Source organism: Stenella coeruleoalba (genome assembly GCF_951394435.1).
Source record: "Stenella coeruleoalba genome assembly, chromosome: 1".
Lineage (NCBI taxonomy): Eukaryota > Metazoa > Chordata > Mammalia > Artiodactyla > Delphinidae > Stenella > Stenella coeruleoalba.
Genome location: NC_137169.1, coordinates 106,950,846 through 106,970,855, shown reverse-complemented (window position 1 = coordinate 106,970,855; position 20,010 = coordinate 106,950,846). Strand labels below are relative to the sequence as shown.

General features: G+C 42.0%; 1 protein-coding gene across 1 annotated transcript; it reads left to right on the top strand.

Annotated features, from left to right (window-relative positions):
* The first annotated feature begins 504 nt into the window (after nt 1-504).
* Nucleotides 505-18,599, top strand: LIX1L (limb and CNS expressed 1 like). Its single transcript, XM_079930720.1, has 6 exons — nt 505-858; nt 9,575-9,738; nt 12,233-12,373; nt 16,997-17,092; nt 17,393-17,470; nt 18,025-18,599. Exons 1-6 carry the CDS (start codon nt 567-569, stop codon nt 18,265-18,267), a joined length of 1,014 nt encoding a protein of 337 aa, XP_079786846.1. The 5' UTR covers nt 505-566; the 3' UTR covers nt 18,268-18,599.
* Nucleotides 18,600-20,010: the final 1,411 nt, after the last annotated feature.

Sequence of the window (20,010 nt, the reverse complement as noted above, 5' to 3'; positions counted from 1 at the left end):
TAAGTATATGCTCATTAAATGCCAGTATCTTTCCTTGCTTTAGCTCCACCACCAATTGCATGTGATCTTGGACAAGTCACGTCACTTCTCTGAGCCAGTTTCCTCATCTACATCTGTAAAATGAAGTGGTCGGACAAAGGCTCTCTAAGAATCCTCTCACTCTGTCTACAGTTCTCCCCAGCCATGCATCCAGGCCTTTTTTTTTTTTTTTGCCTCTAGCCTCGGCCCTGGGGTCTGGCCTGCTTTCTAGTACTCCCCACAGGACTCCCAAAGACGCGCCCAAGCTAAGCCTCTCCAGTACTGAGGATGTCGCTTTTTCTCTTTGTAATTGGTTGCTCAGAACCTCCGCCCTCCTCAGTAATTTGCCTATGGCGGAGCGGCAGCCGGCCAGCTCCCGCCCCCTCTCTGGTGATTGGCATAGGACCTGGCTCACCCCCGCCCCCGCTTGACTGACGGCTGGGCTCCGGCACCTCCTTCAGTCCCTGGGCGCTCGCTGGCGGGGGAGGCTGGGACCGTTAGCTCGCCAGGCTGGCAGGCTCTGGACCGCTACTCCACTGGCGGCCGGGATGGAGACGTTGCGAGCGCAGCGGCTGCAGCCTGGAGTGGGCACCAGCGGGAGGGGCACTCTGCGAGCGCTTCGGCCCGGAGTGACTGGGGCCGCTGCAGCCACCGCCACACCCCAGGCGGGCCCCCCGCCGGCCCCGCCGCCCCCCGCACCGCCCCCGCCGCCTCTGCTCCTGTCTGGGGCCGCCGGGCTGCCGCTGCCCCCCGGCGCCGCCGGCAGCCCCGCAGTGCTGCGGGAGGCCGTGGAGGCCGTGGTGAGGAGCTTCGCCAAACACACGCAGGGCTATGGCCGAGGTGAGTCTGCGGGGTCTGGCCTCCTGTGGGACACCCTCTCTGTAAGGGAGCTTTGCTCCCACAGTCCTTTGGATCGCTTTTCCTGGCGCAGAGCCTTCACATGCATTTCCTTTTGGGGAGTTTCCTTCTGGGCTACACACACACACACACACACACACACACACACACACACACAGACTCGCACACGCACAGACGCACACATTCATACACACGTTTAAGCCTCCCACCCCTCCCCTTTATTGAGTTACTACTATGTTCTCCAGGGACCCCTTTTTACAGGTATAACCCTCTTTTCTATCCAACCTTTTCTCCTTTAGAAATGGAATCCCTCCTGTAGCTTAATGCCTTAACATCTCTCTGCCTTTAGTCCCCGTTGTGTGGGATCCTATCCTTTATCTCAGATCCAAGACATTTCTCATCCATATCCTCTCAATCTTTCTTCTGTGATCTCAGCAATTCCTGGGCTCCCTGCTAATTTACTCCATCTCCTTAACCTTGACTTTTAAATTCTTTTCTTACTTATGTCACTCTGAGATTTCCAGTGCAACTTCAGATTTGCTGGGGAATTAGGCAGTGCTTTCACAAGTTCGCTATAATTGTGCCTTTAAATCTGGACCCATACCATTGAGCCCACACCAGCTTCCTGTGACTTAATACCTCTTTGGTGTCTTTTTAAGTATGGAGCCTCACGACTCCAGCCTCTCTGTCTGGCTGGCTCTGTTTTCCTGGCCCTTGCCCAGGAACTGAGGATAAATCCCAGGCCTTGGCTCTCTCAATGTTAAATTCAGTGGAAATGAGCCAGGCAGAAACCCTATTTCCATTAGAAATCTTCATCTTAAAGATGTCTAATTTCCAGGGTTTCTGAAAAGGGGGATGTGAGAATTTTCTTTGTTGTTTTTGTTTAACCAGTGCAGAATTTCCTGAGTTTGAGTTCCAGATTTATAGTGTAACAAGAAATATATAGTGAGTGGTGTGGGATACAGCATTCAGGTCTGGAATTTCTGAGACATCACTTCTCTCTGCTTGGCTAGGTCCTGCCTGACCTGGAAGTGACTATCTTTAATTTTCTAGTTTAACATTAATACAGAGAAAAGTTGTGGGGCTTTCTCTGTAGATAGTAATGACTTTTTTTTTTTTTTCCTCCCTGAGAAAGTGCAGTGAAAAGAGCACACACACAGACTTTGGAGTAAGACTAGTCTGGATTAAATCCCAGATTAAATCTCTGTCACTTGCCAGCTGTGTCTCTGTGGAAGCAACTTAACCTCGCTGAGCTTCAGTTTCCTCAAGAATTATGATGTGGACTAAATGAGATATTGCACCTGACACATAATGGGTACTTTAAAAAATGACAAATATTCTCTCAAATTTATTGGTTCATATTTCTTTGGGAAGAACACATCATTTTCTCTCATTGTTAAATCCTAACAGTGTAAAACCAATGGTGCCTATGAAAACAGATTTTTAGATCCATTTTGCTTTATATGCGCAATGATACATTTCCCATCAGTTTCCCTTTGTTCTTCAGCATTTTGAACTCCTACCACGGGGGCAGTCACTCTGCTAGGTGCTGGGAATGCAAATGCACATGATCCTGAAATTCATCATGAGGGAATATAATTGTTTTTCTAGTTTAATTCCTAGACTTAATAGAGCAATGTAATGGAATTGCCATTAGCTATTGTCCTGTTGCTTCAGGTCTCTTTTAAGTCGGGACCAAGGGAAGGTCTTTGCCTCTGGGCATAGGAGTAGCCAGGAGTGGGCGCCCTAAATCTGAAGCCACCTTCTTAGAAACTTATAGGTGTTTATTAAAATTGTAGAGGAGTGACAGTTTTCTTCTCTGGGTTACCTGGAGAGGCTCTTGTCTAAACTGAGCATCCTGTAAAACCTTTTTCATTTCCTTAGAAAGGATGAGGGAACAAGGGGATTGTACTGACCAAGAGCAATCAGTCAGGATTCAGACTCTCCCGCAATTCTCCCCTCCAACCTCCCTACCTCCCACCACAGTCCTTCTCATTATTCTTGAGTTTCTCATTTCCAGTCTGGGTGTCCAGCCAGTACTTTGGGAAAGTTTGGCAGATAGCTTAGCTTCAGGCAAGCGGAATCTCTGCTGATTTGGCTCAGAAGTCCTTCACCACATGGAATCACTTATTCTGCTTCAATTAATAGGTAAAGCTGCCATTGGCATATGTCCACATACCTTTGTGACTGATGGCATGGTATTTGGGGGCTGGCTCTATTCCCCTGAATATAATTTACTTTAGTCATTGCCTAGACCAGTCCTCAATCCAGCAATGCTTTACTGCATCATCTTCAATTCAGATCTTTCATCATCTTCTTCCTGACTGCTCTAAATTTACCTTTGCCAGGCACAGTCTTTAGACCTGACTCATGTAGGATCTCAGCATTTATTTTTTTAAATTCTTCTGTCATTTCACTTGTTTGTCCTATATCTCTCCCCGCAGTCCCTGCCCAAGATACACACCTAGCTCAGTATGCTACAGGATCTTAATCAGTCTATGGGATTTGGAATCAGAGAACCTGGGCCTGTCAAATAATGGCTGTGTGATCTTGGATAAATTACTTTATCTCTCTAGGCCTCATCTGTTCCATTCATTCATTTAACGAATATTTATTAATCACCAGTGGTGAACAAGACAGGTACTCAGTCCCTATCTTCATGGAGCTCACAGTCCACTTTATAGAGCCTCTGTGAGGATTAATGGTGCAATAAAACAGGATAGTACAACAGAAAGAGGGTTGGTTTTGGAGGCAAACAAACCTTGGTTCTAAATCCTGGTTCTGCCACTGTGGCTTGTTCCTTAGCTTGTTCGCCATTTGTGCAATAGCTATTATAATACCTATCTTAATAGTTCTGCATGGATTAAATGAGATAATGAATGTAAAGCACACAGCACATAGTACTCAATGAGTGGCTGCTATTATTACGCATGTGGATATGCTTTGATAACTGTGCATTTGATAGGTATTGTTAGCATTACCGTTTCCTTTGCCCCTTTTTCCGCGTGGCATATAGACCCCTTCTTCTAACGGCTGACAGCTGGTAGTCTCTAAGCTGGCACGATTGCCTGAATGACCAAGTCACTTTCCTTGCTCTGTAACTTCTGTGTTGCCCTCTTCAAACCTATCTATTTTAAAATTATTGCTGTCCCTTTATATCACAATATGGTTACATGATTGGAAATTCTGCCCAGCTACTCCACTAGACTGAACAAATGAATCTTGTGTGGTATTTTCTGTTTACAGTTTTTCCTTTCCCTCAGAATCACAGACAGCTTCTTTGTTGTGAGTATGTAGTTAAAATGATTGATCTGAATGTTTCTAATTTTTGGAATGTTGGATTAGACCCTGTATTACTTTCCTGTGGCTGCTGTAACAAATTATCACGAAGTTGGCTTAAAACAACAGAAATTTATTCTCTCACAGTTCTGGAGTCCAGAAGTTCAAAATCAGTATCACCGGGCCAAAGTCAAGGTGTCACAGCAGGTCTGTGCTCCCTCCAGAGGCTCTAGGGGAGAATCTGCTTCCTTGCTTCTTCCAGCTTCTGGGGGCTGCCAGCATTCCTTGGCTTGTGACTGCATCATTCCAATTTCTGCCTCCATGTTCATGCTGCCTTCTCCTCTTCTGTGTTTCATCAAGTCTCCTTCCCTAAGGACACCTGTGATTACATTTAGGGCCCACCAAAAATCCATGATAATTTCCCCATCTCAGATCCCTAACTTAATCACGTCTGCAAAATCATTGCCACATAAGGTAACATTTACAGGTTCCAAGGATTAGGACATGGACATCTTGGCAGGGGGCATTATTCAGCTTACCATAGTCCTCTCCCAAAGTCACATCACTTTTCAATCCTTCCCTTCCATCCCTTCCAGAGACTATGCACTGTGGGCTATTCAGGGATACCTTCTACAAATTGAAACAGGAAATGTCAGATGAAGTATTGTTAACCAGCTTCCCTATCTTCATAATAATGTGAATTAAGCCAGGCCAGACTATTCTCATCATCCTGTATGATCAGAGAGAACCTTCTCACTCACCTCTCAATTCCATTATCTGTTTATTATCTATTTATCCATGCTGCCCCACTACAAGATTGTATTTATTTTTATAAAATTTTTATTATAGTTTCATGTGGTGTTTTTTTTAATTTTTAAAAAAATGTTTATTTATTTAGCTGTGCTGGGTCTTAGTTGCAGCAAGTGGGATCTTCATTGCAGCATGCAGGCTTTTAGTTGCAGCATGCAGGATCTACTTCCCTGACCAGGGATCAAACCCAGGCCCCCTGCCTTGGGAGCATGGAGTCTTAACCACTAGACCACGAGGGAAGTCCCCATGTGTTGTTTTAATGTTTTTACTCTGGTGGGTATACAATCTGTCTGTCTTGCCTCTTAGACATTCATCTAATATTTTATCTCCTAAGGAAAAAACAAAAGTATTATCTTTCTTGTTGTTGTTCAACATTATGGTACAAGCACTTAAATATTCCTCACTATCTTGGTCTTTCGTGTCCCTTTCAGCCCAGCATCCATCAGTGACTTCCAAAAATTAATTGTAGCTGTCAGATATGTATGTCTCAGTAATTGCTACCCTCCTACCTCACTGTCCCTTTAACCATCCTTACGTAAACCATTATATCCATGATTCCTCACTGAAAATCTGATCAAAACTATGAGCACCCTCCCTACACCCCCACACACACAAATACTCATACGCACACACACACACAGACACACACACATGCTTAATTTTACTTAGAGTGTTAGGGGACTTGTGAACCCCCACGAAGTTCAGCCATGGACTGGACCTTGGGCCCTGGGTTAAGATTCCCAAATTGGAAAAAACATGGGCATCAGAATTTCTACTTTCATGCCCCACTTCTGCCACAGCTATGTGACCTCAACCAAGTCATTTCTTAGCCTGACTTGGACTAGATAATCTCTAAAGTCCCTTTCAGCTCTAGAAGTGAATGAGTCTTATGAGCATTTTCAAACGTAGATCACAATTCATTGCTTTTTTCCTGATCACTTTGCCCAGTTTCTCATTTCATGCTCACATTTCTGAAATAAGACTCCCTGTTTCATTTGGCTTTGAGTAATCATTAAAAAATAGTCCTGTACTCTGTGCCAAAAGGGATTTAACTGGGCATGGAATGGACATACGCTTTTTAATAGGACCTTCCCCATTATAGCAGTCTCCTCCCCTTCCTCTTTATTTCAATATTCTCCCTGTTGTTTGCATGTCAGGAGAGCTGTCACCCAGCACATTGTGCTAAATTGTCTCAAAGAGGGAACTGGGCCTGAAAAGAGCTCAATGAAAAGAACAAGAGTGGCTAAGCTTTCTGGGCAGCAGTGACCTCTGAAGAGCCTCTGCTAAAACCAAGGGTGGGAAAAAGAGAGTTTTCTTTTCATGCTGTCTTTTAATGGAAGAATGAATATTTTAAAAAGTCAGTTAAATGTAGAGTATTAGTAAAGAGCTTATGCTGCTTTTCAAACCCTGGCTGGTACATGGAGTGCTGGCTTCAGTTGCAGAGCAGGTAAGATAAGTTATTATTGGCCACTAGCTTTTGAACACCTTCCTGGCAGGGAATGTATGTTATTCATCTTTGCATCTCTAATGCCTAGAATAGAGCTATGCACCTATTAAGTGCTCAAATTTTTGTTTAATGTGTGTGTGGCAGCCATGAAAACGTGTTTAATATCTCCAGCTGCTGGGAGCATAATTGACTGACAGCCTTAAACTGCTGTTCCCTCTGAGTTCATCACCACATTTGCACTGAGGCCACACATCCTGCAGGCTGCTCCCAGTCAATGACTGAGCACAGCAGGGGTACAAACTCAGGCACATCCTAGTGAGATGTGGGATTCCTTTGGCTTGAGGACTTCCTACTGGCCTGGCCAAGCCTTTCTTGGAACGGTGCTGCAGTCTGAGACTCACATATCCAAACTTCCTGCCTTCCCTTTCTCCTTCCACAGGTGTCAGACCTAGAACATGGTCTGAAGGCTCTCCCTTCTCCTGCTTCCTCCCCAGTAAATCTCTTGCCTGTCTGTCCCATCTTGGTGTCTTCTCCTTGTCAGATCTTAACTAATGTAATATGATAGAATTAACGAGTCCTTGTTGTAACTAAGAGTAGAGAGTGGTCATGTTGGAAGATATTGGAGAATGTGTGTGATGAATTTTTATTACGAGGCTTTAGTTAAAGCCATTTGAAATGTTTGGAACCTTAGAGTCAAAAGAGATCCTTTCTAGGCCTTCCCTGGTGGCGCAGTGGTTGAGAATCTGCCTGCCAATGCAGGGGACACGGGTTTGAGCCCTGGTCTGGGAAGATCCCCCATGCCACGGAGCAACTAGGCCCGTGAGCCACAATTACTGAGCCTGCGCGTCTGGAGCCTGTGCTCCGTAACAAGAGAGGCTGCCATAGTGAGAGACCCGCGCGTGTAGAGTGGCCCCTGCTTGCTGCAACTGGAGAAAGCCCTCGCACAGGAACGAGGACCCAACACAGCCATAAATAAATAAATAAAATTAAAAAAAAAAGATCCTTTCCAAAAACAAACTGATTTTATCCCTCCTTCCATTTAAAACTCTTCAAGAGATTTCCATTGCTCCTAGGATAAAGCCAATATTCTAACATGACCCACCAGGTCTGACCTGATCTGGTCCCTGCTTTTTTGTGTGTGTGTGTGTGTGCAACCTCACCTTGCATTTATACTACCCCTCACTCTCTCTTTTCTGGCCACACTAGTCCCTTTATTCACCATATTTCCTGCTGCTGCAGAGCCATCGTACATGCTATTCCTTCTGCTCAGAGCACTATTCTCTCACCTTTTTGCCTAGGGAATTCATACTTATATCTGAGCTTAAATATTACCTTGTCAGGGTAGCTTTCTTTGACCTTCTTAATTAGTCAGATGCTCCTACATTTACCACTCCTTTATAGCATTTATCACTGTTGCAATTTTTCATTTGTAAAAATTTTATGGTGTATGTGTATGGTTTTGCTCACTATTGTAACAGCCTAGCACCCAGCACACAGTCTAGCACAGAGTAGGTACTCAATACATATTTGTGGAATAATTGAATCCAAGTACTGAGGGATGAAGGGAACTGTTCTGGAATTTCTGGAATACAGTGTCAAGTCTGGAGTTTGATTTTACCCTATATACAACTAATAACATAGCCGGTTACTGTTTCATGGATGCTGGCAGAAGTCAAGAGACTTCTGGGTCAGAGACAAAGGACTTTATTACTCATAGAACAGCAAGTAGCATGAGCATCCTGTTTGCTTGCATTGGTTTCCCTTGTCTCCCAAGTCTGATGTGAAGGGCTCAGGTGGATGCTTACAGGCCATGGGTTGCATTACAGGAGAGGAACACTGAGCTTGGGGAACCTGCCATTTTATAGCAAACAGTAAGCAAGCTTGTTCTTTGTCCCAGAGGGAGATATTACTTCATCCCTCAAGGTTTCTTGCTGCAAATTAAATCCTGAGAAAGGGCCCAAGTAAGGAGCAGTCAGGGCCTTGAAATCTTGGCATACCTAGCAAGATGGAAAGTAGTGCAGGAGACCTGTGGAGGAGTGTTTCCCAATATACAGTCCTTCCAAAGATCATTTATGCCTAGGGAAAGCCTCAGAATTCATTCCCTTCCTCCCTTCCCTCCTTCCTTCCTTCCTTTCTTTCTTTCTTTTTTTCTCTCTTTCTTTTTCTTTCTTTCTTCCTTCCTTCCTTTCTTCCTTCCTTCCTTCCTTCCTTCCTTCCTTCCTTCCTTCCTTCCTTTCTTTCTTTCTTTCTTTCTTTTCCTTCCTTCCTTCCTTCCTTCCTTCCTTCCTTCCTTCCTTTCTTTCTTTCTTTCTTTCTTTCTTTCTTTCTTTCTTTCTTTCTTTCTTTCTTTCTTTCTTTCTTTCTTTCTCTCTCTCTTCTCTCCCTTTCTCTCTCTCTCTCTGTCTCTCTGTCTCTCTCTCTCATATATATATAGTATACACATAGTATTCCAGAATGGAAAAGGAAATCTATTCATGGGTTTGCTCACCAGAAGCACAGCCTTGAAAATGGCTAATAGGGCCATATTTCCTTGAGTGACAGTATTATATAATTGACTCTGGAACATTGACTCTGGAACCAAGACTGCCTGGGTTTGAGTTCTTGCTCTTCTGCTTTCTAGCTGTTATATCCTTGGGCAAGTTATTTAACCTCCCTATGTCTCATTTCCCTCATCTGTAAAATGGGGAAAATAAAAGTACCTGCCTCATAAGATTGTTGTGATTAAATAGGTAAAGCACTTGGAGAAAATGTGACATACAGTAAGTGTTCAGTAAATGTTAGCACTTATGATCATGGTGGTTATTACTCTTCTAGGCCAGCTGACCAATTGTGGAATAATCTACTTCATCAGTCAGAGATAATGGTATGCTGACCTTGGAAACTCTGGCCTCCAATATTTATGCTATTCTCCTTTGGTGTCTAGGACTAATCAAATGTGAACTAGGGAAGTAGTGGAGGAGGGCAGGCATACTCTGGTCTTCCTATGCAAATGGACTTAATCACAGCATAGGCTTATTAATTAAAATGCTTTTAAATGATAATAGGTAGGGAGCTAAGGGGGCTAGATTCTTAATGTAAGTACAGGTTACAGATACTGTATTGAGGCAGAGCACTGCTTGGAAGCGTTCTTACTGCTGAACTTAACTACTTCTCTTTTTGCAGTGAATGTGGTGGAGGCACTTCAGGAATTCTGGCAGATGAAACAGTCCCGTGGGGCTGACTTGAAGAATGGGGCTCTCGTGGTTTATGAGATGGTTCCCTCCAACAGCCCTCCCTATGTCTGCTATGTCACCCTGCCTGGGGGAAGTTGCTTTGGGAGTTTCCAGGTAAGAGTTCTGAGGCAGCAGTAGCAAAGATAAACGCTTAGGTGCTACTAATGTCTTTCTCTATCACTTTGGCCATTAAATCTCTATCCAAAGTCACATATTTGAGGACTTGGACCAATTCTGGGCAAATCATTCTGATAAGCATCTGAGGCTCATTTGAGCAGAAAAAACCTCAGTAGCATGCTTTTCTTTTAACCATACTCAAATTCAAAGTGGGTTTGGGTTTTTGAAGGCTGAAAGAAAAGCAGACTACTAGCATCTAACTCACGTTCTAATCTGGCTTTCCAACTTCCTGCTATCTCTTTTTCAGGACGTAGAATAATACTCATTGCCCCCGGTACTTTTTCTTATCACTATCACTAAGGAAAGCAATGTTTGAGGACTCTAAGAGATCAAAGGAGAGGGACTATATATGGTGGAAATAGTACTCATCTAAGCATTAGGAGATCCAAATTCTTGTTCCCCTGACTGCTAACAGGGCAAGTCGAGTAATTAATCTGGGCCTCAGTTTCCCCATCTATAATATGAAGGAGATAGATTAGATTATTTCTAACCAGTATTTCTGGTACTAACATTCTACAGTTATATGAAAGTCCTGTAGTATATGATGATGAAAAGCGCTGATGCTATTACAGGGTAACGAGAAATTTGACTAGTGTGAATATTATCATCAAAGATGGATTTTTCACATTGCAGATAGGAAGGTAGCCTCCTGAAATGTCAACTTAGAGCCTGAGTAGGAATTTAGAGAAGAGACTAGACACTTTTGTTCTGTTTTCTGTATGGTTTGTATAACCCTTAGAAAAAGTTATACCCTCTGCTCTGTGCTTCCATAGTGCCTTGAACTTCCCCTATCATATCATTTATCAAAACATATCATAATTGACTGTTTCTCTCTCCTAGTGGACTATGCTCCACGGAGGCAGAGGTAGTGTCTGTCTTCTTTCTTGTTCAGTTTTAAATCTCTACCATCAAACTCAGTGCCCAGCAGAGAACAGACACTTAATAAATCTGTTGCATGAATGAGTGCCATTGTAGCTCAGTTCCTGCCTCAAACGGAAACAGACCTAAGGAAGCTTCATTTCAAATCAGGTGACTAAATTTTTCTCTCATAACCCCAGCCATTTCGGAGAAATAAACATATGCCCAAGATGACTAATGTTTATCTTTTGCTACTAGAAAATAAGACCTTTCCTTCCTTTTCCCACCTCACCATACTGTTGATTAAAGATTTAATAATTTTATGGGGATGCCCCAAACTGGACCATCAGAGTAATTTGATTTCTGTTATTTCCTGAAAGAGTAGAATTATCTATCTTGGCCCCTTTTAGCTTATATCTTTTATATCCACTTTGGCAGGTGAAATTTCTCCTGGTGGTTTTCTTCATAGATGACTTTTCAGAAAGAGCACTATATAGTAGAAAGAGTAGCAGGCTAATAAATAGTGAGAGAAGTGGAAACAGAGAAACTGAATAAGCAAGAAGACAGGATTAATGCACAAAACTCCATATGTTGTTTCAGAGAGACCTGTCAGCTAAAGGAAACTGGGAATTACTGATATTAAGGATGGTTAAGTAGCAAACATAACCTGGTCTACTTTTTAAAACTATAACATCACTTTCTTCCTTTTCTCTCATCCTAATCACAAGTGACAGAGGGCACAGAGGCCTTTGAGGCAGCCAGTGAAGATGAATTATAAAGGTGGCTAGGGATCTGAAGTTGAGTGATTTAAGACTTTTGAAAATCAGGCTTGTTCTATGATACTACATATGTTGGAAACAATGTAAAACCATGAATTAATTTAAAATTTTTTCTTGTTTTCCTCGGGTCAGCTTTCCTTTCCCTAGCCACCTCTCTTCTCTTTGCTTCTACTGGGAGCGGGTGGGGGAAGACTATAAAATCCTTCCTCAGACCTTAGTCTCTGTTCAGGGATAGCTCCGTAGCCCACTACGTTATTGGGGAAACTGCCTGCACATAGCTAAAAGAAAAGTCCAAGAATCCCAAATGGGTGCTTCTGATAGAGACTAGAGGGCTCCTCTGCAGAAGCAGCTTAGACATAGCTTTGTTCTAATCTTAGGTTATCTAGAGGGATGAAAAAATTCTTGCCTGTCTGCAGAATAAGAGAACAAGATACAGATTTCTAATAGACTGGCCAGAATCTGGCTTTTGGGTAATTAATTCTCTTGACAGTTTAAACAGGGGTATTTTTCATATCCAGTGATTATATGCTGACCTCAGCAGTCTTCTTCATCCTGCATTCAATTTGGTATGAGCTACAGCTGTCTCCAGTTCCTTAATGACTTCAGGATGTTGAATCAAATTTATGTTTCCAAATGCCCCAACCATTTTACAATAAAAACTTTGGAGGGTGTGTTGAACAAACTGATTTCGCCAAAGAGTATCCAAGTGTCTTCTATCCCAAGTGTTTCTCTCCCACTTTTCCTTCCTCTCTCAGATACACATGCGCACATATTTTCTCTGTCTCCCTGCCTAGTTTTGCCCCACAAAAGCTGAAGCCCGGCGGAGTGCTGCAAAGATTGCACTAATGAACTCTGTGTTTAATGAACATCCTTCCCGAAGAATCACTGATGAGTTCATTGAGAAGAGTGTCTCTGAGGCCCTGGCATCTTTCAATGTAAGTTACTTGGAGTTGGAAGGGAGGAGAGTGGGGGATGGGAGAATTGGCTGATTGGGAAATCTTGTATATTCCCGGGAAACAGAGCATGAATTCTTGGTTTTCTTTCCTGTCTGCATTTCTGTTCTGTTTATTTTCTGTCAGTCTTTTGTATTATATGCTCCACATGTCTCAGTCTCTAATTCTATGTGTGTTTTTGTTTTTGTTATTTTGTCTCTTTGGTATCTAGAAACCTTCACTTCAAGATTTATGGAAGTTTAGAGGTATTACAAAATAAAAATTGAGCTTGAATTTCACTTTTCCCAATTTTGGTTTAAGACCTTAGTCCCTTCTTCCTTCACTGTTCTTTTTTTTATGATTGTTTTTATTGTCACTTTGTTTCCTGCCTCCATTACTTCATCATATTACTGAAGAACACTTTATAATACAAGGTCTTGTCTTTTTACCTGTCTAGGAATGGGGAGTGTAATTTATTTACTCCCTTTAAAAAGAACATCTGTTCTTTAAATGATAATGATAATGATGATAACCATAGCTAATCCTAACTGAGTATTTATTTTGTGCCAGGGACTCTTTGAGGGGATTTATATGTATTTTATCTCATTTGATCTTCACAACAATCCTATGAGGTATGAGTACTATTATTACCCCTATTTTACAGATGAGGAAACTAAAAACACAGAAGTGAAGTTTTGCCTAAAATAATATAGCTTGTAAATGGTAGAGCCAAGACTAGAACCCAAGTCAACTTACAGACTTTTCTAGCTTAGAGGTACATCTTAGAAATTAGCACTGCCTTCTTCCTCCCTCTGCACAAGATCATTGATAGGGAGATAAAGTCAGATCAATTTTCTGTTTATGTTTTCTTTGCATTTATGATGTAATTACATATACTAACTCCTTCAGTTATCTGTTTTGTAGTTTAGTATTGAACACTCTGAATCATAATCCCTCTGTAGCCTAGGACCCGTCTGTTTTTCTCCTATTACTTTTTGCCCCAGTCAGCAGTATCTGCAAGGAATAAAAACATTTTTATATTAATCAAATCAGTTAAAATTAAGAAAGCACATTTTTCACTCTTAAGTCACCTAGTGTATTATAAAATGAAACATTAGATTGGATTATAGAAAGCAGTGGTTATGAGCATGGGCTCTGAATTCATCGTTTTGAAATTATGGTTCTACTTGTTATGTGACTTTGAACAAGATATTTAATCTGTCTTGGTTTCCTCATCTGTAGAATAGGATAACAATTATACCTATCACATAGGATTATTGGATAAAAGAGAATATGTTCCAGCACTTAGTACATGTTATCTGTTTAGGTGCCTTTAGATGCAAGTAATAGAAAATCTCACTTCAAGTTGACTTAATAAATAAAGGAAGGAAATGTATTATCTAACATGATAAGAAGTCTAGAAGTAGGGCAGATTTCAGGGCTAGATAATTCGATGGATCAAGAATGTCATCATCTAGGATGGCAGCCCCAACCTGGACTTCAAGCCTGAAGACCAGTCCCATTGTGACATAAAGGACGAGTTCTGATGTCCCATCTGTAGGAGCACACTCTTGGGAGGGTCTGGCAGGGAGACACTCAGGTGCAAAATCTCCCGCAAAATTGGCTGCCTGGGCCTCTGGTCACTGGATCTGAATAAAGCAGACATTTAACCTGGGGAAAAAAAGAGAATGTCATCATCTACTGGCCCAAATTCTTTCCATCTCTCAACTCAGCCATCCTCTAGATATTGGCTTTGCCCTTGGGCTGACTCCCCTCAGGGTACAAGACAGCTACAGAGTTCCAGTTGTTAAATACAGACAAAACTAAACTCAGAGACAGAAAGAGACCATCTTTTCTCGTGTCTCTTTAGTAGTAAGGAATCTTTTCCCAGAAGCTCTCCAGCAGAACTCCCCTCTACCACCCAATGCCCAGAATTCCCACCTTAAAACCAGTCACAGGCAAAAGGGATTAGGATTTACCCACTGGAGTTAGGATAAAATCACTCTTCTCTGAGGCAATTGGGAGATGTATAGGCACTAGAATAAGATTAAGGTTCTTTAGTAAGGAAGAAGGAAATAGATATTGGATAGGTCACCAGCAGTGTCTGCTACAAAGTGTTTAAGAAATGTAAACTATTATTCTTCTCATGCCAGTATTCTTTTTTGATTAACCCCCCAAATTGAGAACTTAATGGATTTCTCATTAATATCCCAATGGAATTCCCATACTCCAAAATAACAATTTTCATTTGGTCTTAGCCATGGGCAAAGAGTGATGTCCACATTCTTTGCTTTTAGCTTTTGTCCTTCAAAGTCCTGAATCTGATACTATATTATGTCTTTTGACAAATCACCTAGCCTCTGTGGGTCTGAGTTTCCTCATTTGTAAAATAAGTAGGTTAAATTAAAATTAACTCTAATTCCTTTCCAATTATATTCTAATGTTCCTACCATTAATCAAGTATTCTGTGATTAAATGTTTATTGAATAAATGGAGCTCATATATCACCTTGTTAGGTGTAGAAGTGTCATATGTGGTGGAACTTGCCAATGGTGGGTCATTCCACACTGGTGTACTCCAAATAGGTTACAGATGTGCCATGATATTGATCCCCTCAACTCTCAGGGGAATTGAACAAGGCCTAGGGCAGATGGACTCCTCTGCCCCACAGCCTCTGCTGGCAGCTGCTCTGCCAGCAGTCTTCTCTGTATATCCCAGTTGGCTGTACAGATAGGGTCATTATTTTCTTTGGGCCGTATCATGGAAAAGTTTGGAGGTACTGAATAAGGTATCGCATTGTACTATTAAAGATAAAAATGAAAACTATTGCTTGCTTTAAAGCCCTAAATCCTAATGGTGAAAATTACCACCATTTTCCTTCCTGCCTCTAGATTTTCACTTCTAAATACAAATTTTGTGATCTTTGCTTCACCACAAAGATTAACTACATGTGGCATGATTGTTTCTCATGAGCCACAAAACAAAGTGGGTTGATTTTGAGTAGTTCTGACTTCTTGTTAATTCTAGCACAGTGAAAGCAAATAATAATAATAAACTAGCACTTATGGTATACTTACTAAGTGCCTGGCATTATTTTAGGTGTGATACATGTACAGTACAACCTCATGATAAAGCATCCCACAATAAACTGAATTTGGATATAACTTGATTGGCTCCTGACCCCTATCCAGTCCCCTTGCTCAAAGAGAGCAGAATAAAGTTCTTATCTTGGGAGGTGGGGGTGTGTGTGGAACTGGCTAGAAAGAGCAGGAAACCTCTCAGGAAGCAGGAGGAGAAAGTTGGATCCCTGTGTTCCCAGTAGTCTCCTGGCCTTATTCTTCTAGATCAGGTTGACAAAAGGGTCACTAGTAAACCAGGAGATGCCCTTATTTTGGGAGTCCCTGCAAGACCTAGGATCTGGAATTATCTCCAGTAACATGAAACCACCACCAAATAGCACAAACCAGAGCCAGTACCTGAATGGATTTGGATTGTGTAACTGGACACCAGGTCCAGTACAATAATGCACCCAAATTGTATGATTGGAATTGTTAGACTGCATTTATCTCTTTTTAAGTTTAAATTTAAAAACTCTTTAATTCTTAAAACAATCCTGTAAGGTAGATCTATGATTGTTCTCATTTTACAGTTAAGGTAGCTGAGGAACAGAGAGGTTAAATAACTTCACCAAGGCCGCAAGACTAGTAGGAGCTCTAGTCCACGCTCTTAACTTCTATACTGTATTGTTTTTTTGTACACACTAGGCTTGCAGGTAGGACAATGTATCTTAGTTCTACCCCTGCGGGGTCATGTCGCCAGTAGAAGACACATGAAGCAAATGTCCAGGAGGCCAAACTGCTACCCAGAATTTGCCGTGCTTATGACTTTTATTGTTGCCCTTTAAAATGCATTTGTCAGGGCTTCCCTGGTGGCGCAGTGGTTGAGAGTCTGCCTGCTGATGCAGGGGACATGGGTTCGTGCGCCGGTCGGGGAAGATCCCACATGCCACGGAGCGGGCTCACTGAGCCTATGCTCTGCAATGGGAGAGGCCACAACAGTGAGAGGCCCACGTACTGCAAAAAAAAATGCATTTGTCAGTTGTCCTCTAGGCTAGTCCAATCCTGTATGCTGAACTCACTCTGTTATTTTAGCTAAATCAGGACTCTTCTCTATGTTTCAGTGTTCCCCCTTTTGTAAAATAGGGAAAACCAGGTTGACTTTTCTCTGTCACCTAAGTTAAAATGTGTGGTGACTTTGGAGGCCTCTAGGACTGTGCTGACCAGCAGAATAGCCACTAGCCACATATAGCTATTGAGCATTTGAGATGTGGCTAGTATGAATTGAGATGTGCTGTAAGATGAAAGAGATACCAGATTTTGAAAACTTAGTACAAGAAAAAGATGTTTCATTAATAATTTTTATAATGATTATAGTTGAAACAATATTTTGAGTTTATTAGGTTAAATAAAATATGCTATTAAAATTAATATTTATTGTATATTTTTTACTGTAATGTGGCAACTACATTAAACATGTGGCTTACATTATATCCCTCTTGGACAGTGCTCTTTGAGGTGATAATCCTGATTGAAAATCTATTTGTCTTTTCCTTTTCTCTGTTACCAGGGCAACAGGGAAGAAGCTGACAACCCAAATACAGGGATTGGTGCCTTCCGATTCATGTTGGAATCCAACAAGGGCAAGTCAATGTTGGAGTTCCAGGTACTATACTATTCTATCTACTTCCCTGGCTCTAATAACGTGGGTCAGCCTGTATACACACACACACACACATACACACGTGCGCGCACCTCCTACTAACACTCAATTGGAAAGGAAGGCAGAAAAGGTTATTAGGATATTTTTCAAAATATAAATATCTTCCTTCCCCCAAAGACGTATCAGAGTTGGTATAAGAGATGCTGCCACAACTACATTTTGTGAAAGTTTCCCCATTTAATTCTGATGCAACCCCCCGATATATATGCCACTGTCCTGGCACTTCATATTTTCTTCCTCCAGGAGCTAATGACAGTTTTTCAACTGCTGCACTGGAATGGCAGCCTTAAGGCCATGAGAGAAAGACAGTGCTCTCGGCAGGTAAGAGCTCCTATGGGTGAGGGGAGTCTGGCAGAAGGACTATTTTTTTTTTAATATTTATTTATTTATTTTGGTTGCACCGGGTCTTAGTTGCGGCACATGGGCTCCTTAGTTGTGGCATGTGAACTCCTAGTTGTGGCATGCGAACTCTTAGTTGCAGCATGCACTTGGGATCTAGTTCCCTGACCAGGGATCGAACCCGGGCCCCCTGCATTGAGAGCACACAGTCTTAACCACTGTGCCACCAGGGAAGTCCCAGAAGGACTATTTGGAGGTGGATGTTGTGTTAGAATAAGCAAGCCTACCAGGTTGTGAATCTTGAAAGCCTTACTTAAAGACTTCATTCCCATAATCTTTCCTTTTAAAATCTTAACTGTGATTCTTTTACCTGCCTTGCTTCTCCCACCAGGAAATTCCCCATAAGAATCTCCTCAAAGGACTCCAGTGCTGACTTCAGTTACGACTCAAAGGCTGAGAGTTCCTAGTCCCAGTTGGGTCAATGTGGTATGAACCTTTACTTTGTCCGTGACTTTGACATTCCTCTCCCCCTCCAGGAAGTGTTGGCTCATTATTCACACCGGGCCCTAGACGATGATATTCGCCACCAAATGGCATTGGACTGGGTGAGCCGGGAGCAGAGTGTGCCAGGAGCGCTGTCTAGAGAGCTGGCCTCTACTGAGAGGGAGCTGGATGAAGCCCGGCTGGCAGGCAAGGAGCTGCGCTTCCACAAGGAGAAGAAAGATATTCTCATGCTGGCTGCTGGGCAGTTGGGCAACATGCATTCTTCCAGTTGCTAGGCATCTACCCACATACTCCCCATCCTCTCCAGGCCCGTTTTTTATATGTCCTTTCTAAGACTTAGTGTGATTTCTGTACATACTTTCTCAGTTTTATACTTTAAAATACATACATACATATATATATATATATATATATATATATATGTATAAATTCTACACCTGGATTCCTATTTGCTGAGAGATCCCTCTTCTTACTTGTAGTTTTTGGATGTAGTTGCTTTTAAAACATCTCCACACCACTTTACAAGAAGAGCAGGCTGTCTTTGGAGCTGTGTTAGCTCTTACACTCCAGTAACTCTGTGTAGGCATTTCAATAGCACAGAGTGATTGACTAATTGTTCATGTCTCCTTCTTTTAAAATAACAGGGAGCTTGAATAAGGACTGTGTGCCTCACCCTCACCCTCATTCCTGCTTTCTCTTGGACCCAACAGGACATGAAAATGAAGACTTCGGCTTTGGTTTCTCTTGAGCTGGGGCTACTTGGTACCAAGTTGTTCCTCCAGTAACTAGATATTTCCTAACCTACACCCCCCGCCTCCACACCACTACCTTACTCCTCCTCTGCCTGCAAATGGTACTTCATTTTGGAGGCTTCCTTACTTTATTATTTGGAAGGAAGTGGAGATCTGGTTTCTTATTTTTAAAATAATTGCTGAGAAACTGCCCAGAAACAAGAGAGGGAGTATAAACACAAGCTGTAGGGGTTTATCACCTACGTTGCTTCTGGGGCATGCATACCATACCATACCATTGTCCAGATTTCCAGTATACTCTACTGAAGGGGTCAGGGCTGAAGTTGCTTACCTTTCAGTATTCTTTTTTTACTCCTCCTCCCCTGCTCACCTAGCTTAGTTAAGCCCTGGCTATAGATCTTCCTGCCTGCAAAGATTGGTAGAAGATAAAGCATATTTCCCTCCTTTTTCTCCTCCCATCGTTTTTCTCTTTGGAAGCATTATCTGTCCAATTTGGTGAGGGCTATGTTCCTCCTACTCCCACGAAGTGGCTGCTGTTTACGACCTTAGATGTATATACCTTAGATTCACATTTGTTTTCCCTCTTTTCTTTCCTCTTCCTCCACATTGATTATTAGAGCATGAGTTGATCAGAAAAATTAGATGAGACTTTGGCATTATGGCACTTCCTAATTGGAACCATGAGAGACTGCAGGAGGGGAAAGAGAATCAATGATCAGCTACCTGTGTTTTTAATACTATTCTCTTCCCCCACCTGGGTAAAATAGGAGAGAAATGATCTGGAGTACAGCTAAAGCATTTCCCTTTGGGAGAATTTTTTGTAGGTCTCTCTAAGATATATTTTCTCCTTGTTTCTGTAATCACCTTTATACTATATTATAGCTCAGTGCACTTCCTAAACTGAGTTTGGGAAATTAATGTTCCTGCAATTACATTTTCCATTTAACAATTATACACTTTGCTTTTAGAAATGCGTTAGGAAACAGGCTACAGTTTGCTCTTTTGGATCAGATAGGGGAAAGGTGAAAGTCAGCTTTCTTGCTTTTGAAATCATCTTAGTGACCAGTACATATGGGATCAGAAGCAAGGAATCTAGCAACAATTGCATTAGTGCTTGAAAGGGATTTCCTTGAATTCTCCAAGCTCCATCTCTGTATTCCATGAAGCACATGTAGGGTTGGAGCAGAGGCTCCTACATTAAACAATAGGTGTGTCTATTCAATTTTTATTGATATTTATAATCCAGATATCATAAACACTCATTTC

Bases quoted from the DNA above. Each gene is read 5' to 3' on its own strand.
- LIX1L (XM_079930720.1), top strand. From the start codon at position 567: ATGGAGACGTTGCGAGCGCAGCGGCTGCAGCCTGGAGTGGGCACCAGC. The intron at 9,739-12,232 runs GTAAGAGTTCTG...CTCCCTGCCTAG, and splicing joins GTTGCTTTGGGAGTTTCCAG to TTTTGCCCCACAAAAGCTGA. The intron at 12,374-16,996 runs GTAAGTTACTTG...CTCTGTTACCAG, and splicing joins AGGCCCTGGCATCTTTCAAT to GGCAACAGGGAAGAAGCTGA.